General features: G+C 40.5%; 1 protein-coding gene across 8 annotated transcripts in view; it reads left to right on the top strand.

Moving 5' to 3' along the window:
• Positions 1–16,930, top strand: part of MYL10 (myosin light chain 10) — a 62,769-nt gene extending 45,839 nt beyond the window's left edge. For all 8 annotated transcript variants that reach the window (XM_068910239.1, XM_068910237.1, XM_068910236.1 and 5 more), the window contains 6 exons: positions 2,601–2,687; positions 5,506–5,581; positions 7,037–7,141; positions 10,787–10,865; positions 15,862–15,910; positions 16,678–16,930. In XM_068910239.1, coding sequence (XP_068766340.1) covers positions 2,652–2,687; positions 5,506–5,581; positions 7,037–7,141; positions 10,787–10,865; positions 15,862–15,910; positions 16,678–16,776 — 444 coding nt within the window. In that variant the 5' untranslated portion in view covers positions 2,601–2,651 and the 3' untranslated portion in view covers positions 16,777–16,930. The remainder of the gene's footprint in view (positions 1–2,600; positions 2,688–5,505; positions 5,582–7,036; positions 7,142–10,786; positions 10,866–15,861; positions 15,911–16,677) is intronic.
• The last annotated feature ends 3,149 nt before the right edge of the window (positions 16,931–20,079 follow it).

Genomic DNA, 20,079 nt, shown 5'->3' with positions numbered 1-20,079 from the left:
AGCTGTTTGTTGGCCCCTGTGAAATGCACTGGTGGTCTTAGTCCCATTCCACAAGTGACCAGATAGATCATAAATAGGATCCACACTCAGAGCTTCTGCAGGAAAACTAAAGATAGAATGAGCCACACGGGCACTGATGTCCTTTATCATTCCTAGAGATTAATAACAAGAGAGTAGCAACGAACAAGTATCATGCTGGGATGAAGTTGTCCTAGTATGGTAATCGTTCTCTGGATAAATAGGCTTCAATCTCTTCTGCCTTGAGTAGAATTTCACTAACGTTAAGAAACTTTTGGGTCATGTTTGTTGTTGCTGATGGTCTGTTTCTAATAGATTGTGAGCCACAGCTTTTGGGTTTGTCTGACCCTTCCTTACTGCTACAATCCCTGCTTAAAGCGTTACTGCACAGAGAACCCATCAAACTCTATTGAGGAATAATGGATGCATTGCCAGGGTCTGGAAGATAAAGGTCACAAAAACTGGAGCTGGACCCCCCTCTCTTCCCTTGTGGTGTTAACCTTAAAAGATGCAAATTATTTACTGGCACGGAAAATGTTTACTGTGTTGAAAATGACTGCTGTATTTAGCCACAGCAGAGCAGAATATAAGAATGGTAAACCATGTGTTTTGCCTTCATAACGATCAGCTACAAGATCACAAGAGAACCATTTCTGCTACGGCATCCGACAGCACTGAGGCCACCCTTGTGCCATGCGGTCAGTTCCCCTAGACAGCTCGCAATACATTCCACTGGGTAACATCTGCTTTCTTTTTACCTCAGGGAACAAATACATTGTAAATACGTAGGATTGCCCTTAATATTTCCAGTCAATCTGGAAGTGTTGAAAACTTCCACTAGGCACCTCACGTTACATGGAAGGCTGCCCACTGCTGCTCGAAATAACACTTATTTCATGTGTAGGAGGAGAAGGGAATCTCTTTATTCCAAAATCAATATTTCTACATTCATTAAATATTCCATTTCTTCACTCTTTTTTCCGTGCTTGGGGTGGCATTTTATCCTTCTTTTTATCCTCACTACAAATACATTTTTCTTTTCATTTCCATTCCTATATCCAGATTTCAGTACTTTGCCTTAGCTGATTGGAGAGTGACAGATCTGGAGTGTGGGCATGTGGGTGAACGTCTACCATAGCCCTAATTTTCAGTCTGGGATCTACAACAGGATGGCTGAATGTGGAAATCTGCCTGGCAAATTAAATTGATCAGACAATGTATGCTTCTAACAGAGTCAAGTGGGAATATTTCCTTGAGCTGCTCTGCTCCTCAGGATATTTGGAATCAGTATTGAATTTGAACCTTCACAGGATTTTTATTTTGATGAAAGGAGACAGTAGAAGTTGCCTGCTGTTTCATGTAGAATAGCCCAAACTGATTAAAACTAATTTTCCGTGACATGAGAACCAGGTGGGACTGCGATAATGAAGTTTAAAAGTAGAAATGATATGGAAAAAAAAAATCTATCTGGAAGGGAGCTCAAGAGATAGTGTAGCCCATTGTCCTGCCCCAAATAAGAATAATGCTGTAGTTAAAACATTTCTGTAATCCAGGAATCACAGATTTGATTCCTTACTGCAAAACAAAAACTCTGTTGTTTTAGGCAAGCTGGTTGGGCCCTTATTCAGAGGTATATAATGATGCCTAGTTTTGATTGATTTTTAGTGGATATTAGGTTTTTAAGTATAATCACAGCTCTCCCCCCAGTCTTTCTATGCCTTAGCCTTCAGACTATAACATGACAATAAAAGCCTGACCTTCCATTTATTGAAGATAACGTGGTTATCTGGTCTAGTGAGGCAACATAGTATATTGTCATAGCTTGGTGCTAGAATATAGACTCTCCTCCAGGTGTAGGAGGCATTCCTGCCTAGGAAGAAACCTATTCAATCCGTGTTGGTCCAGATAGAGCAGACTTCTAAACATTTCTGTGTCACTAGGAAAGGATATAATTTCCCTTTGTAGCTCCGTAGCTGTGTCTTCATGCAGTGCCTCATTGCGAGTCTGGCTGCCTACCCGTGCACAGGAGCTGGGAAGGAGTTCCCATAGCCACTTGCCTGAATTAGTTGTATTTGTTGAGAACAGCAGGTATGGGAATTTCAGCCTACATCTCCAAGTGAGACTATAAGCTTATGTCACTCCTCTCCTACCAGAGAATTCAGCAAAGCCAAGGCAGAAGAAGCAGACTCCTGTGTCAAAGGCTCTGGCAGAGATTGCTTTCCCCAAGGAACAAGCAGTGGCCCAGCTGTGAGTCTCAGTGTCACACTTTGGGTCCCACATTGCTTTCAAGGCGGCACAGTGACAAGCCGTCCTTGTTTCTCTGAGCTGTCAGGTTCCACGCCAGAGCAAGGCAATGGCAGAAACTCTTAGTGAGAGATTCATCTGCAACTAAACCAGCGTCTTCCTATGCCATGTATATATCTGTCGAGGATTGAATTAAAAAAATTTGTCCTACAAAACACAACAATCCTCTTGTATAACTTGACTGTATATATTTTACCTTCAGTTAAAGATGAAGCTTGTTTTCATGGGTTCTTAACAGACAGAGTAATACATACTTGATCTTCTTATTTATATTACAGGCTCCAAAAAAGGCAAAGAAGAGGATAGAAGGTGGTTCCAATGTATTCTCTATGTTTGAACAAACCCAGATCCAGGAGTTCAAAGAGGTTGGTCACTGTTCTGCTGTTCTCTATAGTGTCCCATCACTGCTAATGGGTAACGTAGGTTTTGTTTATAATCTTTATTCGATTCTCCATCTGCTTTAATAGAACACACAGTTGTTTTCTGAATCATCTCTGTGGTTTTGGCTGGTATATCATTTTCCTTGTATGTTTGTTTGTTCTTTCCTTCATTCTTTCATTCCTTCATTTTGTTCCTCCCTAACTCTCCTGTTTCAAACCCTAGGCTTATTTAAAAAGCCCCCAAGGTCCACAAAAAATAAAATTATTATCTCATTTACTTTAGCCCTGATTCAGGAAAACACTTGAGCACATGTTTAAAGTTAAGTGGCATTTTAATAAGAATAGTCTTAAGTGCTCAAGTGTTGTCCTGAATAGAGCTGCTTTATTGAACCAGGACTTTAATTAGTGGACTATTCCACAACAGCAATAGAAAATATTCTTCTGTGCCCTACTAACACTGCCCACAAACTAAAAAACCAAAATACTGAGAAGCCCTCAGCCTGCTTTCACCTTAAATGCCCATAAAAGAAAACAACATGCTGAGGTTAACTAAGAAAGCATCTTTCAGCCCCAAAAGAATTTGGTATTACCAGGCATTGTGGATTCTTTCATCCGTTACCTGTGAGGAGGCGAATCTAATAGGCTGGCGTAAAAGGTGATGCATAATTAAAGAAAGATAGTTTGTTTGATGAGTTTACACTCTTGTTCTGATTCTGGAATGTCCATGAGGTCATCATAGTTTCCATTGGTTTGTGATTATAAATTACTCATATTTGTCCATTTTTGTTAACTCTTTGTTATTACATTTTGAGCTGCTGGTTAGTTACCTATGACTGGTTACCCAAGCCTGTACACACACATCTCCAAAGTAAAATCCAATGTGATAAATAGATAATATAAATTTTGTACATGTGACTTTCAACTTTTCATGAGGATTCCCACCAGTAAAGCTCAGCGGTGAGTGAGACTAAAAATCCATACAGAGGATTGTAAATATGGCCCAAGTAAATTAATTAAAACTGCTGACTTTTTCCACAGAGTTAACAGGAACATGTTTAACACTCTTCTCCCAGTTCCCATCTGAACCCTATGAACTTCCAGTTTTATTTTCTCCAAGGAACGCTGTCTGAAGACCTAGCTTCAAAAATAAGTGCTAGTCAGAATGCTGTTTTTGAAATTACTTTAAATAAGATAGTGTTTGGAACATTTCTGGGGGGACAGTGGCAGAAGGATGTAATGCCTTGAGATGGTGGAGTGGTCCACTCCACTGGATTCAAGCAATGTCACATTAAAAAAAATGTATGCTTGGGGCAAAAATATTTCTTTACTTCAGTTGAAAAGTTGTTTTTGATCAGAATAGTTTCATCCAGACATTTCAAGGAGCTCACTAGAAAATGTTTCAGCATCATGGTGATTATGTTATATTACTTTCACTCATTAAGATATAAAATGCTCTAAAGCTCTAAAGCTCTTCCTTTCTTCTGTGAGCTTGCAGGGCTCTGCTCATATTTCCTTCTGTTTTGCTTCCAAATTGTGGGGGTGCTTAATCACCCTTTAAAGCAAGCCCCCCAAAAAGGAATGAAAGCAACTCTTTAGAGTTGGGCTTAATTTTTCTCTTAGGTGATAGCTTGGCAAGTAAATGAAGGGTTATGAGCAGCATGTTGCAAGTAATCACAAGGGCAAACTGGAACGTGAGCAGTGAGGCTTTGTAAGAAACTGGAGGTAAAACTACATGAAGATGTGTTGCTATAATATGATCATGGAAAGAAGTGCACCCTGTAGACTTTAAAACTCCACCAGTTACTGTAGTTGCAATGGCCTGGCTGCATTCTCAGAAGAATGTTATCTTTCCTAATAATCCTGAAGTAAAATGTTTCCTGGTCACTGTAAAGATACACTGTTATATCGGTGTACATGTCAGACAGATAACCATCTTCAGAGACATGACTGGTTCTGCTAATATTCCTCATACTACGTTCAGGGGAATTTGAGGTCATTAAAATCCTTCAGAACCAATGAAACATGAAAAGTGTGATGGCAGAAAATAGACAGACATGCAAATAGGTAGATAGACAATTAGTGAGCTGGATAAATAATGGATAGAGTATATAAATCCTGTGCTGGCTGAAAACAGAAAAAGTTGTATCAAAATCAAAAGTTGAATTTTGCCTGACAAGACGTATTTAAGGTCAGCGCATTAAGGTCATCCGGAGCACAATTAGTACTGTGTGAAGGGCACAACTTATAGGAAAGGAAAACAAAGTTTGAATAAATAATAGCATGAAACCTGAATTTCTGTGTACTCTTTTAAATTCAGCTTTCCTTCTGTGAAGCGTTGTTTTAAGGTCCAAAAGAAACTGAATTTAGCTTAATAGTAAAGAGATATCTACAGTAATTAAATGTTTTACAGAACACGAGAGCTGAACAAAGGACTGGGATATGGGAAAGGTACAAAACACACCCAGTAACCCGTGATTAGAGCTTCCCTAGTTCAAACTTTTATGGGTTAAGGCCTGAATGGCTAAAGCTGCCAGCATTGGCTTCAGACCAGCACCACGCTGCACTGAGCATTAATTTAGTAAGAAGAGGTTTGGGAGGGTTTAATTAAGCCCCTTGCCAAGATACAGTAATATGTTGAAAGTGAGGAAAGCACAGCGATGTAGTATGGTGCAGATGAATCAAAGGATGTTAAATATTCCTCCTTACAGTATCCATATACTGCCCCATGGACAGGTATGTGTGATTGCAGCATTGTCCAGTGCAACATGGCAGTGACAGTAAGTTGCCCCTTTTCTTCCAACAGGCTTTTACCATCATGGATCAGAACAGGGATGGCTTCATTGACAAAGCAGACTTGAGAGACACATTCGCTGCTCTAGGTAAACTGATGATAATAATCAAATAACAAAAAGTAACGGAAGTGCGGTTGAGCGTCAGGCACGTAAGAAAGGTTTCGATTAGAATTAGAGTAGGGGGATTCAAGAGATGCACAGAAGACAAAAGGAAACCTGTTCAATTTGATCTTCCTTCTTTGTGGTGGTTGCTATCATGACTACATATCTCCAGCTGGGAAGTCTACTGAGCAGCCTCTTTCAGAAAGTAAATGAAGGTCCCTCTGGGTCTCACTGGTAGGTGCTACAGAGCTGTGTACCTGGCAACTCTCCAGAGGCACTGATCCCTCCCCTTCAACCATTTCATAAAAAGCCCACCCAAGTAAAGGTCCGTGCCAGGCATTTCTGATTTGCCTCTGAATCCAGGCTTCACAAGCTGTACCTTTTTCATCTAGGAGCCATGCAATATCTACCAATTAATGTTCCCGTCATGGACTAGCTGCCCCTCTGCCCACACCAAAGAACGGAGACTTCATGTGAGGTTCTGTGCTGTTGTGCCTTGACGTGGGGTGGAATGTGCATGTCATGAGATTAAGTACTGTCCATTCCATGTGCATCACGATTCTGTCAACATCAGGCAGATTAAAGAAAATCTTCCCAAGTGAAGGAAAAGTCACAGTGCTCACGATCCCAAACATGGAGCTGTATCCTTGTTGCAATATTTGAGGCTTGAACAGTGATGTAGGCATTTGGGCTTTTGCCATCTGGATCTTATTAAAAAGAGTTTGATAAGAATCTTTAGTGCTCCCTGGGGTGGAGTCAGACTCCAGCAGAGTCAGTGCAAAAAGCAGCAGCTCCTGAGCTCTTTATTGTGACAGTGAGGTTTTCAAACTTTGGCCTGTAGCTACTGCTATCCTGAAGTATTTATTTCTTAAGGCCAAGTTCTGGTATCCTTCCCGTTCAGTGAAGCTCTTGAATGCCTATGAAGTAAAGTCATAGCAAATTACCACTCCATTTGAGTAGGGGTGCCAGGGTCTAAACTCTTATCAATAGTCCAGCACAATGACGAGGAAGAGATAGGATTACTGAATTCATCCATCTGTTCTCTACTCACAAAGGCATCCCAATATACAAGAGGGCAAAGACTGAGATATTGGATCCACTTCAGTCACTTTGAGCTCTGCTATTAATATCAGTGGGGCTAGTATTTCACCTGAGGTTAAAAAAAAAACAACAAAAATAATTTATTTGGAAATGGCCTCTTCTTTTGTCCACTGCTGGCCAGGTCTGTATTGCTTATCCTGCCTACTCCTTCACTCATCATTTGATCTTAGAGACAATTCTTCCACTTTGTTTTACATCGGAGTATTCTGGAGTTGTGTTCTGCCATGTTATTAGCAAAGTTGCACAGAGCCCTGAGCTCACGAGTGGGAGGAGATGAATGGGAATCATTTTTTTGAAATACAATTTGTGATTTATTATGAAAAATGATCTCTGCTGCAGGTCGTCTGAATGTCAAGAATGAAGAGCTAGAAGAAATGGTGAAGGAGGCGCCAGGTCCCATTAACTTCACTGTCTTCCTTACTATGTTTGGGGAAAAGCTGAAAGGTAAGTACCTTTGGGGGCTGGAGACGTATCTGTCAAAGATTCTCAGCACTGAAATAACTCAGCACCTTGCAAATTGTAGTAATGTATCCACGGAAAAGTGCTTAGAGGCAAGAAGTGATCTCCATTTCTGCAGACAGAGCTGAGGTACAAACAGGCTAAGGGACAGTCTAGAGGACAATTCCAAGGTGTGATTTCAGCTTGCATAAGCTAACACGGAAGTGGCACGTTCAGGTCCAGAAGGTAATGAAATCATGGCAGCCCAGAGCACAGCGCAGACGAATTATTCACCATCTATAAGTCCCCAGGCTGAAGTCTTCGTTGCTCATACTACACCGGTATCACTACCAGAGTTACCTGGTTTAAAGCTATCTATCTTCAGCGTTTCTATGAATGAACCTTTTGCTACTCCTTTGCCTTGTAATGCAAACCTGACCTCTGCACCTTCCTTGTAATTCACAGGGCATGAAGGATCTCTAGGAGCAGCATGACCTTGCCTCTTTTTCTGTGTTAGTTGTAACCCAAGTCCCAGCCTTGGCCTAACTTGAGGTCAATGGTAATCCCTAATTCCTAATTAGCGGATAAATTGGGCTGATTTAATCTCAGTGGACTTCAACAGAATGATAAGGAAGAGGAATTTGGCCCATGGCCACAGAACATATAGGGATCACTGTAAGGACTTCAGAAAGCATAGATACTAAATTCTATGTGGAAGCTAGTAATTTCGTCTTATCTCTTACACTGTACATGGCTGAAAACTGCAAGAGAGGGAGTGTGAGGCCAAGAGGAACCTCTAATCATCTTCCTGTATGCATTAGAGACTGGTGAAAGCCTTGACCTTCAGTGCAAGGTAGTTTGCCTCACTCTGCTGCTTTCAGACTTTAGCCAAGCACATCCCAGAAGTCCATTAAAATAGCTAACATGATTCGATTCTCTCTCTCCCCCACCCCTTTTTTTTCTTGGGGTAGCAATTATGCTGATACAAATAAAATGAACAGAAAAATGAAAAAAAAAACCTCTTTCATCTTCTTAAAAAATAAAAGAAAAGAATTGCTACTGGGCTTTGGTTTTATACTGCTGAGCACAATTTCAATGAAAGGCTTTTTACCCTTAGAATAGAAAGTAGAGACGTCTGAAAGGAAGAACTAATATAACTAGTAAATGATGTCCTCAAAGAAATACGCTACTGCTAAGGAATACAGCCTGTCTGAAAAATATAAAAGCTGATGGAGAAGGCTCTAGACGGACACCGAGGAGGGGATGCTGTTACCAAACACTGGGTTGTCCCAATCACAGTGGTACCCGACCCTTTATTCCAGATATCGTCTTGCACAGGAGATAATGGCTGTCTCCATGATCTTCCTTCTGGCATATGTGACTGCTTCTGGTGGGGTGCCCTGCTACACATTCCTATCTATTCCCGATGCTTGTGATCACACAGTGCATGAAAACGAGCTCTTCTTCCTTTCCCCTCTTCCCTCTCCTGCCTATTACAATAGCTCAAGCTGGCAAAGAGTCCAGCCCTGTCAAATGTGTGGCTTAAAACCAGAGCCAGCGCAGGAAGGTGAATGGTGAAGCCTACCCCTCTTGTCTACAGGTTTCCTGTTGGCTACTAGCAGAGGAGGAGGTTTTTAAAATTTCCATTTGGTGAAGGGAAAATCACAGCTGTGCTTGTCATGCCCTTCTGGTTGGGTTTGTCATGCAAAGGAAGCAGAGCCAAAAGACTGCACATTCCCAATCAAAACTAATTGGGATGAAGAGCCTTTGTAGTGCAATTAGAAAGGGAGAAAGGGCTAAAGGAAGTGGATATGGCAATTTTGCAACACTTTTTATTAGCTAAGTACCACTCAGAGAATTTGGTGAAAGGTGCTTTCTAAGTAAAATTTGTTGTGCTGTAATTGATTTCTGTCATAAAGGGGAAGCTGGGATTTTCGGGACGAGCTTTAGCTTTGTATATTGAGATTATGATGCCAGATGAACAGCTAACAAAACTCAGTTTATGTTAATGCCAACCACATGGAGCTCTTTCTACAGGAAGTCAGAATAATACAATTTGTACAGAAAACAGAGATGCCGCACATCAAAGAAACCACTTTATTTACCAGCTAATCAATAAAGAATGCCTGCTGCATTGCTTCCCTTCAAAGCCAAAGTCCAAGGATATGACAGAGTAGAAAATGTAAAACACAGTAAGGAAAAAAATCCCCCACACAGTGGTGACTACTTAAAATGCAGCCCCTTCCTTGGAGTTGGAAGAAGTTTCTCTTCATGGGACAATCAAAACACTCTAATTAAACACCAAAGCTTGTTGTACTGATCATATATTCATTGCAGTTTGCATACGCTGCCTACAATTCGGCAGAAGAATATATATGGCCAGTGTGTGACAAGGAGGAGGCCGTGTTTCGGGTTATTGATCATTATATCTAGTAAGATAACTGCTACTAATCCTTGTGAAACCTTTTAAACAAAGAAGACTGAGGAGGTGTCGGGAGCGTATATAACAGTTAGGGTAGGCAACCCTGCCTGGGTTCTGTTCTGGTTCTACCTTGGTCAAACTTTGGAACGTAAGTGCAATACTATTGACATTCTCAGAATAATTGTCCTCTTTTAATTACATTTTCAAAATTTCAGTGTCCCAAGTAGCTTCATTTGTCTGTGGCTCAGGTTACGTGTTTGTAAATTTGATTTCTTACAGTTAGAAATAATGATTTGTGTTATGGTACCATAATGTTATGGAATATTAAAGATTAGTCAGAAACAGAGTATATGCGGTACACTTCAGTGTGGGTAGAAACTGACTATAAATGAGAATATCCAGAATTTGCAATATTGCAGAATACTCAGAAACCCCAGTGAAGATTAAAGCGCTGTGAAAGCTAGTCCCTGAATAAATTTTTTCCAGTCTAAATAGATGGGACAGATAAAGGACGGAAGAAAAGGAAAAATATCACTGTCATTTTATTGCTGGGAACAAAGGAGCAGGGAAATTGAAGTCATACCAAAAATCTGTAGCCCAGCTATGAGCAGAAGCAAAATCATGGAGCCATAGTCTAGTGCTTTAAACCATCCTATTTCTGTAAGTAACACTTACTTAATGAAGAGATCCTTAAGTGGAAGTGCACTACAGAACATAAGTGCAAATCACCATTTTACATTGATCATCCTGTTTCCATTGCATTCCATTGACATTTTGATTTTATGATGAGCTCCATTTCCTTTAGCGGGGGGAAATAACCTCTTCTCTATATAGTGCAGAACAAGTAACATCAAAAAGTGTTTTTACAAGGAGTGTACAGTACAAGATTAAAGGAAGCCAGTCAGGGAAACAGTTTGTTATATTTTCATTTCTGAAAGCCACTAATCCTCTGGGTACTGATACTGGAGACCAGTTCCTGGAAGTTTTCTCTCCTGCAGACATAGAATAGATATGAGTTATTATTTTTAAGCTTCTGAGCATTGAACTATTCACCTCCATTGTTTATCTGACATGACAAATGCTGCCGTCTCAAGAAACCTTTGTCTTCAAACCTACAACTGCAGAATTCTCCATTTTGCTCTGTTTTCAAGTGAGCGCAATTACCTAGCAAGTATTCGGCTGCTATAGAAATACACCCTGGCTTCTAAATTATATTTCATTAATTTTAGGCACGGACCCAGAAGAAACCATTTTGAATGCTTTTAAGATTTTCGACCCAGAAGGAAAAGGCCACATAAAGGCAGACTAGTAAGTTTATTTCAAATCCTTTTAAAATAATAAGAATAATTGTACAGTTTAAAGGACCATTTAAAAGCTGTATTTTTTTACAGTATTTTAAGAGGCAGAGGAACTGGCAGGCAGAGAAGCATTTAGCTTTGTAAGCCCAAGTTAAAAGACTAGACTATTGTATGAGTGTATTTATGTACCAAAAAGAGATATTATTGTCTTCAGACATTACAAGAGGCAACGGAAATATAATCACATGTAGGCCATTAGATAGCCTTTTTTGAAGGTCTGGATATAAATCAACACATGACTTTTTGTAGATTAACTCCATATGTAAAATTAAAATGAATGTCTGGTGCCTAACTCTGAGAGTGCTTGACTAAAATGGGAATGCTAGCCCTCAAAAAAGTGATTTAAAAAAGTGATCAATTTAATTAACTCGGGGACATGGTTTTAGCGAGGACGTTGCCCTTGTTATTCGTGTACTGTTTGAGCCTTCTGCATCTAGACAATAATTTGCTTTAAATTTCCTGTAAATACTGTGGAAGCCAAATCAAGTATTACTATTAATAATATGACAATTATTATCAGTATAGCTCCCTAACCTATTTTTACAATAAAGAGGCAGGGTCTAATTTGTATTCATAACCTGTTACACCAAAAAAGCACAGCAAAAGGACTTTAACTGCTGATCGTACAAACTTAAATCCTCATTATGCCGCCAGAATGGTGTAAGCAGGGTAAAAGAGAGAACTTACCTCAAATCAGGGCAATGGATGAGGTCTGACCTGCAGCTCCAGGGAAATGCTTTATGTGCCTAGATATATGCATATGCTTAAATTTCTTGACGAATTTGGGGTCTATACTTTTACTGCAGCAGCCAGTTCAGGTAAGTTTTATAAAGCGTAGCATGTATGGGTAGCTAATTAAGGAACCATGAGTTACAAAACAGTATGTGCATCAATGGATTCTGCTAATGTGATAAACAAATCCTAAGTCTGTTACCAGAGTCTCCGAGGTTGAGTTTTCCAGGACGTTATCTGCAATTATTGATGTCTTACACAAGTAAGTTAAAAATAGTGAATTCATGTACAATATTTCCTTCCATTACCAATATGCATTTCAATGACAGTGGCACTTCAGTTCCTGGCTGGCATGAGAGACCCATCCTGGTAGGCAATATGTAAACAAAAACCAAGAAACAGTCTTTCACTGAAGAACTTCTAACTTAAATCAAGACCCAATAAGTTGATGTAGTAAACAGTTGGAAGGAACAGAGGTTAATAATCCTCCTGTTTTGTGAGGAGGTTAACATTATTCAAACAGCTTGAGAAAAAGAATTAGAGAAGTACCTCAGAAGTACCTCAAACAATCAGAGTAAAATTTTCCTGCTTCCAAATAGGCCAGATCGCACAGTAGTGAAATCACAACCATGAAATACAACCTTCTGATGATACAAGAACCGTGACATGTTTTATTTCCCACCACTATCTGTAACAATATACTGCATACAAAATCTGCAGCTAGCCACCCTATGTCCAGCTCTACATTCCTTAGATGCTGGAAGCCCCACTGAAGCCAGTTGGAGTTTGAGTCAAATTAGGAATGCTGTATCAGACTCCAAAATGAAGATGAGAGAGAAATACTTTTTCTTCCTTGATGGAGAAGGTCAGCCTTGTCCCCACCCCCACTGCACTGCTAGCATTAGACAATTGTTTTAGTTCATCACCACAACAGAGCATAATGTTTACTTATTAGACCCGAGGGTAATGTTGATCATTACAGAACAAACCATTAAATCAATTCCGTGAATGTCTTTGAGGTTTAACTTCTATTCATATGCTTCCAAAATTTAGACATGTGAAGGTTTTGAAATAATTTTTATGTTGGCTCATACAGCCCTTTCAATATGACAGCTAAAGTTAATAAATAATATTTCTCCATATTAAAAAATCCTGGAATATTTCTCTCCAAAACCAGCCATGTTGACCTTTTAATCAGAAGTTCTTTTTATGTTCATGGAGTTAACATCCTTCTGGGGATTTTTATGTCTCTTCCCTCTGCGTGTTTTCACCTCTAGTCTGGAAATGACTCACTTAGTCCATCTGATGGTAGTCGGGATGGAGTCTTCTAACCTTTCCAGAAGCTCCAGGAGTTTATAGCTTACTTCCAAATTTGATGACAGACTGTGTTTCTCTGCGTCATTATACCACACATAAACTCCTTCCTAAGCATGATGTCAAAAAGAGAAAATGCGTTAGGTTTGATTCTTAGCTGGTGTAAACTGGCATAGCTTTTGGAAAGGTTAGATGATTCAGTGCTAAATGCCATTCATTGGACAAAGTGAGTCACGCCAACATCAGCTGTGGCTACTGCTGATGCCAACAAAACTTTGCAGATTTGTACTGAATATGGGGCCCAGGGAATTTAAATATGTTCTGGACCTCTGGAAATCAGTTTGGCTGAGCTAGTGGTGTTTCTCATCATAGGTGTAGAGCACTGCTCACTAAAAATCACCTGTTTTTCTCCAGGTCAGCACTGTGGGAGGCACAATCCCAGGGAAAAAGCAAAGTGTCCCAGAGATTTCACAGATCATTTTAAAAAATGTTTACAAAATATAAGAAGGCAACAAAATGTTTGTAACTGTAGAAGCAACTGATGTCAGCCAGGACAAGAGACAGCATTTTGACACCCACATCAAGGCAATTCAGTATTCTTTTTTGCTCAGAAGACTTTGATTTTTGTTTTTTCGAGACGCAGATAATCTTCAAAAAGAAAAAAAAAAGATACACAAAGAAAGAAGAAAGTACATAATCTAGCTTTGGAAATTGCGAGTGTTCATTTCCCTATAAAATAAATAACGGAAAATGTGCATAGGTCCTTAACTCAGTCCTCCTTCCTTGTAAGTGTGCCAGAGTCTACTGGGCAATGCATCAGAAGTTTATAATTAGACATTTGATCTTTTCTTTTCCCCTAAATACTTTAAACGTGTGAATAGAAGACACATAACACCCAGATCTCTTTTTAATTCAGTCCTGTTTGTGATGAAGTTTATTTGTGACTTCTGACAAAATTGCTGTAAGTGCTTCCTTCTATTCACCAAGCTCCTTCCTGTATCACGCTTCCTATTTACATCTGTTAATGTTGTTTGTCCTAGTGTACATACACTCAATAATCAATTTATGCTGATGAGAATGATCTCTGTAGCTCTTGCAACCACAGATCATTGGAGAATTCCACTTCAAAAACTGCAGTCACATAACAAATGACCTGGGTAAGAAGACAAAACCAGCAATGTGAGAGGAAGGGATGAAGAAAGACTGCTAAGTAAAGACATGGCATGGGAGAGTAATGCAGGGAAAATATGTACCATAGCTTAAGCTCTGTCTGTGAATTCAGAGTATTTTCCCAAACTTGCATGAATTGTCCTTTTTGGTAAGGTCTTTATTTGTTGCCCCAAAACTTCCTTTTTCAAACTTCCCTTTCTATCCCTCCAAATGAGCACTTTACAACAATAAGAAAGAGATTCAGAAGTACATATGCCTCTTATGCAAATTGGGGTATGTCTTTGTTGTAGCCTTTTAGTGGAAAAACAATATGCGTGTCAGAGATATGAGGAAGTACAGCTGTAGCTCTCCCACCAAAACTACACTTTTATCTGTATGACTTGTTTCACTTGGGATGCCTGTTGTAGCGGAGAAGAAAGGGAAGCTGCTTTAGTATTTTGCCTGAATATCTGCATGCACCTCAGGTGAATTTTGCTCATATAAAGGTGTTCTTGTGCAGGCATGATTTCTTTTATAAATAGTTATTTTAAAATATCCACTTTAAAAAGTAGAAAGGGCTGTTTTCTACTCCCCTCGTTGCCAGTTCCCCTCCAAAAGTAGCCTTTTTCCAAAGCTACGAACTAAAATAGGTTTCTTTACTTGTTTCAGCTTTTGTTTTTGTCCATCAGACAGTACATCTGTTACCACAGATAACTGTTAAACTGTTTTACTGATCTGGAAAAAATTCTGATAATGTACAAATACCTTTGGCAATAACAAAAAGAGACAACCCCTCTGCCTCTTCAGCATGAATGCAAATTCTTTAGGATTAATATAGGAATTCTTCTACAGAAAGGGGAAGTTATCAGTGCAAGTGAAAGGAGTGTTTATGTGGCATACGTGAGTTCATACTGGTGAGTGTTTTAGCATATCGCACACGTTCTGCCCTCAGTACATGAGTAACTGGGTGAAATATAAAGGCATTTTATCTAGAGGAGGTTAGACTACAAGCAGTAATCATTTTTCCTGGCTTTTCTATTCACCTATAAACTCAGGTAAAAAAAATCACATGCTCAGCTGACTTCCCACCACTGATTTGAAAACAGAAGGTAGATCAGCTGAGGGTCTGCCCCAAAAATATTCTCTTTGATGTAATTGCATGGGATGCAGATTGTGTGTGGGATAAGGTCCTTGTTACAGTTCTGTAACTCCAGATCAAGACATTGTACCATGAAATACAACGGATCTCACGCAGTTTTACAGTCTCCTCTGGGAACGCCTGCATGCAAATAAAGGGATTCTCAGATGATGATACGGAATAGCTGCTGGAGTTCTCTTTCAAGTCCTCTTTCTCATTTCATGCTCTGTTCCTTTCATCCTCAGATTTTACAGGAAATATTCTCTCTTTTGGCTTTGTTAAGTGATCCAAACTTTAAACAGCAAGTGAGAAAACCGACCATTTTAGGTTAAGATAAGCATAAAGACTTGCTGTATTACAATTAGAGTAATAACCTTAAACAATTTTAAACCTCTACAAAATGTCACAAACGCGAAATAAGTTGGCAGAGCGAGGCATTGACACTGATGGGTGTCCACAGAAAACCTCTTATAATATCATGTAAGGATTAACAGCTCTAATTTATGCGGTCACACATATTTTCTTTCATGCAACTTCAGGAGGGATCCTGCCATCTGAATTGTCATGTGCCATTATCACCCTTTAATCAGGTTATTTCGTTTTATTTGAACAGCATCAAAGAAATGCTTATGACACAGGCAGACCGGTTCAGCCAAGAAGAGGTAAGGACCTTCTGCCTTATTCAAAATAGGAATAAATCTCTAGCTACTATTCAGCAATAAGCATTCGCCTCCTCTTTAAATGCATGAATTCAGCTCAAGTCTAGACTGAGAGAAGGATGATGCCAGCTCTAGCAATTAGGAACAATTCAAAGCATCTCTTCTGAATAGTTCCATGCCTAAATCAAAGTCAAACGGATCCTTTGGATTTCCATCCAAGTGTAAGCGTGGCCTATCTCTTGCTGTTCTTTCCTATGATGAGCTGGGCAACGAATTTACTAGAGTTCAAATGGGTTTGGGTGGGGACTGTGATCTGGTTTCCATTTCTTTGAGAGCTATTTTGTTTGAAATCTGAAATGAGTCCTGAAACGAGGTACTGGCTTTGCGGTTTGTGTGAGCCTGAGCATGGATTCTGTTGCCTGGGAGGAATTTAGAGGGACTTTCTTTTTAGAAGAGGAGGTTCAAAGCAGAGTTTGTTCATGGCAGGAACAGGCTGCAGTGCTGACGGGAATACATCATTTGGTCAGGGCTTACCTGGACTTAGGGAGAGGCTTTTTTTGACAGGGAACTTTTCTGGATTCTAACAGGGCTGTGTTAACTAGTTGTGTCCTAATTCCTATTTCAGTTTTATTGAAACTAAGGAAAAAACTTCCATGGTGGTTAATAGATCAGGGCAGAAGGGAGCTGAACTGGGTGGAAAATGTAAAGCAGTGCATATTGCTGTCCCACAGTCCCATGTTTGTAATGCTTATCTCCTGTTTGCTTGGCAGATCAACCAGATGTTTGCTGCTTTCCCTCCAGATGTCTCTGGTAATCTTGACTATAAGAACCTCTGCTATGTTATCACCCACGGCGAGGAGAAAGACTAAGAGGAAAGCAATGAGCTTCTCCTGTGATGAGCCTATACATGAAATTATTTCATTGTGCTTTTGTGTGCGAGACAAAGGAATAAACATTCAGTATGTGAAGCCATGTGGTCATCAGAAGAGAACCAATAAAACAATTGAAATTAGATTAAAGTTATTTAATGCTCCTGTTTTTATAAAAGCTGAAAATGCCAATTTTGTGAGTTTTTCCCATCCTTTTTTTCCTGTCAGTGGTTTGAAATGGAATTTTCTTGATGAACTGATGCTTTCGTGATTTATTGACAGCCTAATGTTCACCAGATGGTCCATTGGACACTACAGTATTGCTTAACCTCTTGTCTTTTACACATAAGCTCCATGTGCTAATTGAGAAATCCTCTAACTTATTGCACCAAGAAGAGAGCTTTGTAAGTAGAATTCTTTTCCATTTCACAGTCCCTAGCAATGAAAGTGTAAATAAAACAATCTTAGGCCCCTGCGAATAAGCAAGATGCCTTCCCTGCCTTAGTGATGTGGTCAGTTTCCTAAGTCACTCGACTCATTTGCTTCAGAAATAGTGGAATGTTCCTATTTTCTTATAACAAAATTTACCTAGACTCTATTAGGAACTTGTAATAGTGAATGTCCCCCTTTAGCGATACCTTTATTATGTGTAGGAAGGTTCCATGAAGTAACAATAGCAGCTAGTTCTTTCACTAGTTGGTCGTGATCCTTGGTTTACAGATGTGGGACATGCTGAAGGGATGCGTTTTGCCCAAGGTCATTCAAAGGCCTAGGGGCAAAGACTAGAAAAGAACAGGGTTACACATGAAAGCAAACGACCTCTCACATTTATGATTCGACATTAGTGCAGTTTCTAAAATAGGCTGCGGTTTCTTGTACTTGGACTTCTAGGAACTGGACCTATTCTGCTTATGTGCAATATTGCATGAATACTTTCTGCATGGGAGTCATATGTTTCTGCTGTTTCACCAGCAAATGAGAATGGTTTCCTTTTGCATCAGTGTTGTTGGCACTACAGTCCCACAGATACTGAGAGTAGGTAACAGCTACTTCTTTTCTGTTCCCATCTTGGTCTTTGTAGCTTGAGGGCAAGATGTCCCTTCCAGCCTAACGATTCTGTGATTCTGTGATTCTGTGATGTCAAATTCTGCCGTCATCAGGAGAGGCAGAAATTACATGCAAAATCTTTATCGTCTACATGGCCAGGGATATGACATTCAGCCCCATTTGCATTTTTTGGTTGCTCCAGCAAAATCCTGCAGTTAGTGCACTTCAGCAATATGGGAATACTGGAATGAAAAAGCTCCTACCAAGGACATATGCAGAGCTGGTACAGTAAATCTCATCCCTTGCCCCTATGTCCAGAAGCTGTATGCATATTCCTGTAACAGCAATGCTCTTCTAGTATAAGTAGGTGATTCCCAGTTGTATTTATCAGGAATTCTCTCTCTTATAAATATTGGTGGACACAGCTAGAAGCAAAATTTAGCCCTTTCTTGCATGAATCATGCTGAAGATGCAGAAGGGCTTTGGTACTGCTTCAAGCATGTTCCTGAATCATCTGAAATGATTGCCTGGTCACACAGCCCTCACCCTCCCAACGTGAGTTGGGCTATGCAACCTGACTGGGTTTTAAGGACTAGTAAAACTCCATGCCACGCAAGCATCTGCGTGGTTTATTTTTCCACCTTGTAGTGTCTCTGCCAGAAGCCAAGCTTTTCTGTACAAATACAGTTCCTTCCTACCTCTGCTTGACATGGTGGCTCCTCTCTCTATTGAGTGTGTTTCTACTCACAGGTGTGGGAGCACTGCTTACGGGATGAGGTTATACCTAGGCAATGAAGGGTCATCGGGCTGCAGGATATTCAGTGACACAGTAGAAAAGGTGATTTATGAGCTTCTGCTTTGGGCTTTTATGTGGGCACGAGTGACAGCACTTCTCTGCAAGGAGCTGCTTATAGGAGAGGGCCTCAAAGTGGATGTTTATTTACTTACTTCATTTGGAAATTGCTTGGGTGGTGGGTCTGCAAAACGCTCTTCTATAGCACAAACAAATGCAAAAACTCATACTGCCTTATACGAGCTCTGGAAAATCACACGCCTGATCAAGTGAATCCAGATCATTTCACTAATGTAGGTTGAAGTTACTGAGCATCAGATATCCAGGTGGTGCTTACGGGTTTTGCACTGTTTAAAGATTTCAGAATGAGACTGAAGAGTAGATAAAATGGCACACAGGTTTACCTTTGGCCTTCTACCCAGACAGGTGTATTTTTCCCCATATGAGCTAAAAACTTTGAAGATAGTGAGCTTAAAAGATAAGGTCACATATTTTTCCACAAAAGTCTGTGCACTTCTTTAAGGGTTTTTTTTTTTTTTCCATTAAGAATGGTTAAATGAATTTTTAGAGTGCAGTTCTGTGGCATCTTAGGCTGATGCAAGTCTGGGTTGAGCATTTCCACATCCTCCCCCTTCCCTGGCTGCACACCTTCCCTCCCTCATGTCAGCACTGCAGCTTACAAAAACAGGGTGCTGATCAAGATGAAAACTCCTTGCTCTTCAGCCAGATCAGCTCCCTGAATTGTCCTGTCAGCTGTCTGCAACTGTTAGGGCCCTCAGAGCCCTAACAGACCTTAACAGTCCTGATCAGTCTCACCTGGGGCCTCTACCCATACCCTCTGCTCATGAGCCCAGGAGCTCCATTTAAGCTCATCCCTGGGTCTTTGTTCTCTTCCTGAGCTGTATTGTAGGGGTGTTGGTCTCCAGCTCAGGCACAGCCATGCATGTGCCTGGCCATGGACCCTGACCTGTGGACTGACTTCCCAGCTTGATCTTGGACCTTCCTCATCACTGTGGACCTACCTGGTAATTGCTAGACTGTGTCTGATCCTGGTTACTATCACTGGACCCCAACTGCAGATTGACTTCTCAGCTTGATCTTGGAGTTGCCTCCTTGGTATGAAGTTGTCTGATGATCTGGATTCATGGCTGAAGCTGGTTACCATCTCTGGCTCTGCTATGCTTGCCTCACTCTGGTACTGTGGGATACTACCCTTGCTGGCAAGGCTCCTGCCCTGCTAGCTGTGTTGTTGCAGTTGGCCCCTGTTCCCCTAAGGGAGAAGTCTGCCCTTGCTGCTCCCTGGCAGCAACAGATGGGACAGGAACATGGAGCTGGGAGTGGGGGGGAAGGATAGAAACCAAGACCACCTCAGTGCAGATTATACTGAGCTAGGTTGTGTCTAGATGAGCAGTCCTGTTGGGAGCAGTGCTGTTTTGAAGCAAATCACTTGGCTGTCTCCACTG

Source organism: Struthio camelus, chromosome 16 (assembly GCF_040807025.1).
Source record: "Struthio camelus isolate bStrCam1 chromosome 16, bStrCam1.hap1, whole genome shotgun sequence".
Taxonomy (NCBI): Eukaryota; Metazoa; Chordata; class Aves; order Struthioniformes; family Struthionidae; genus Struthio; species Struthio camelus.
This window is presented reverse-complemented; position numbering and strand designations above follow the sequence as displayed.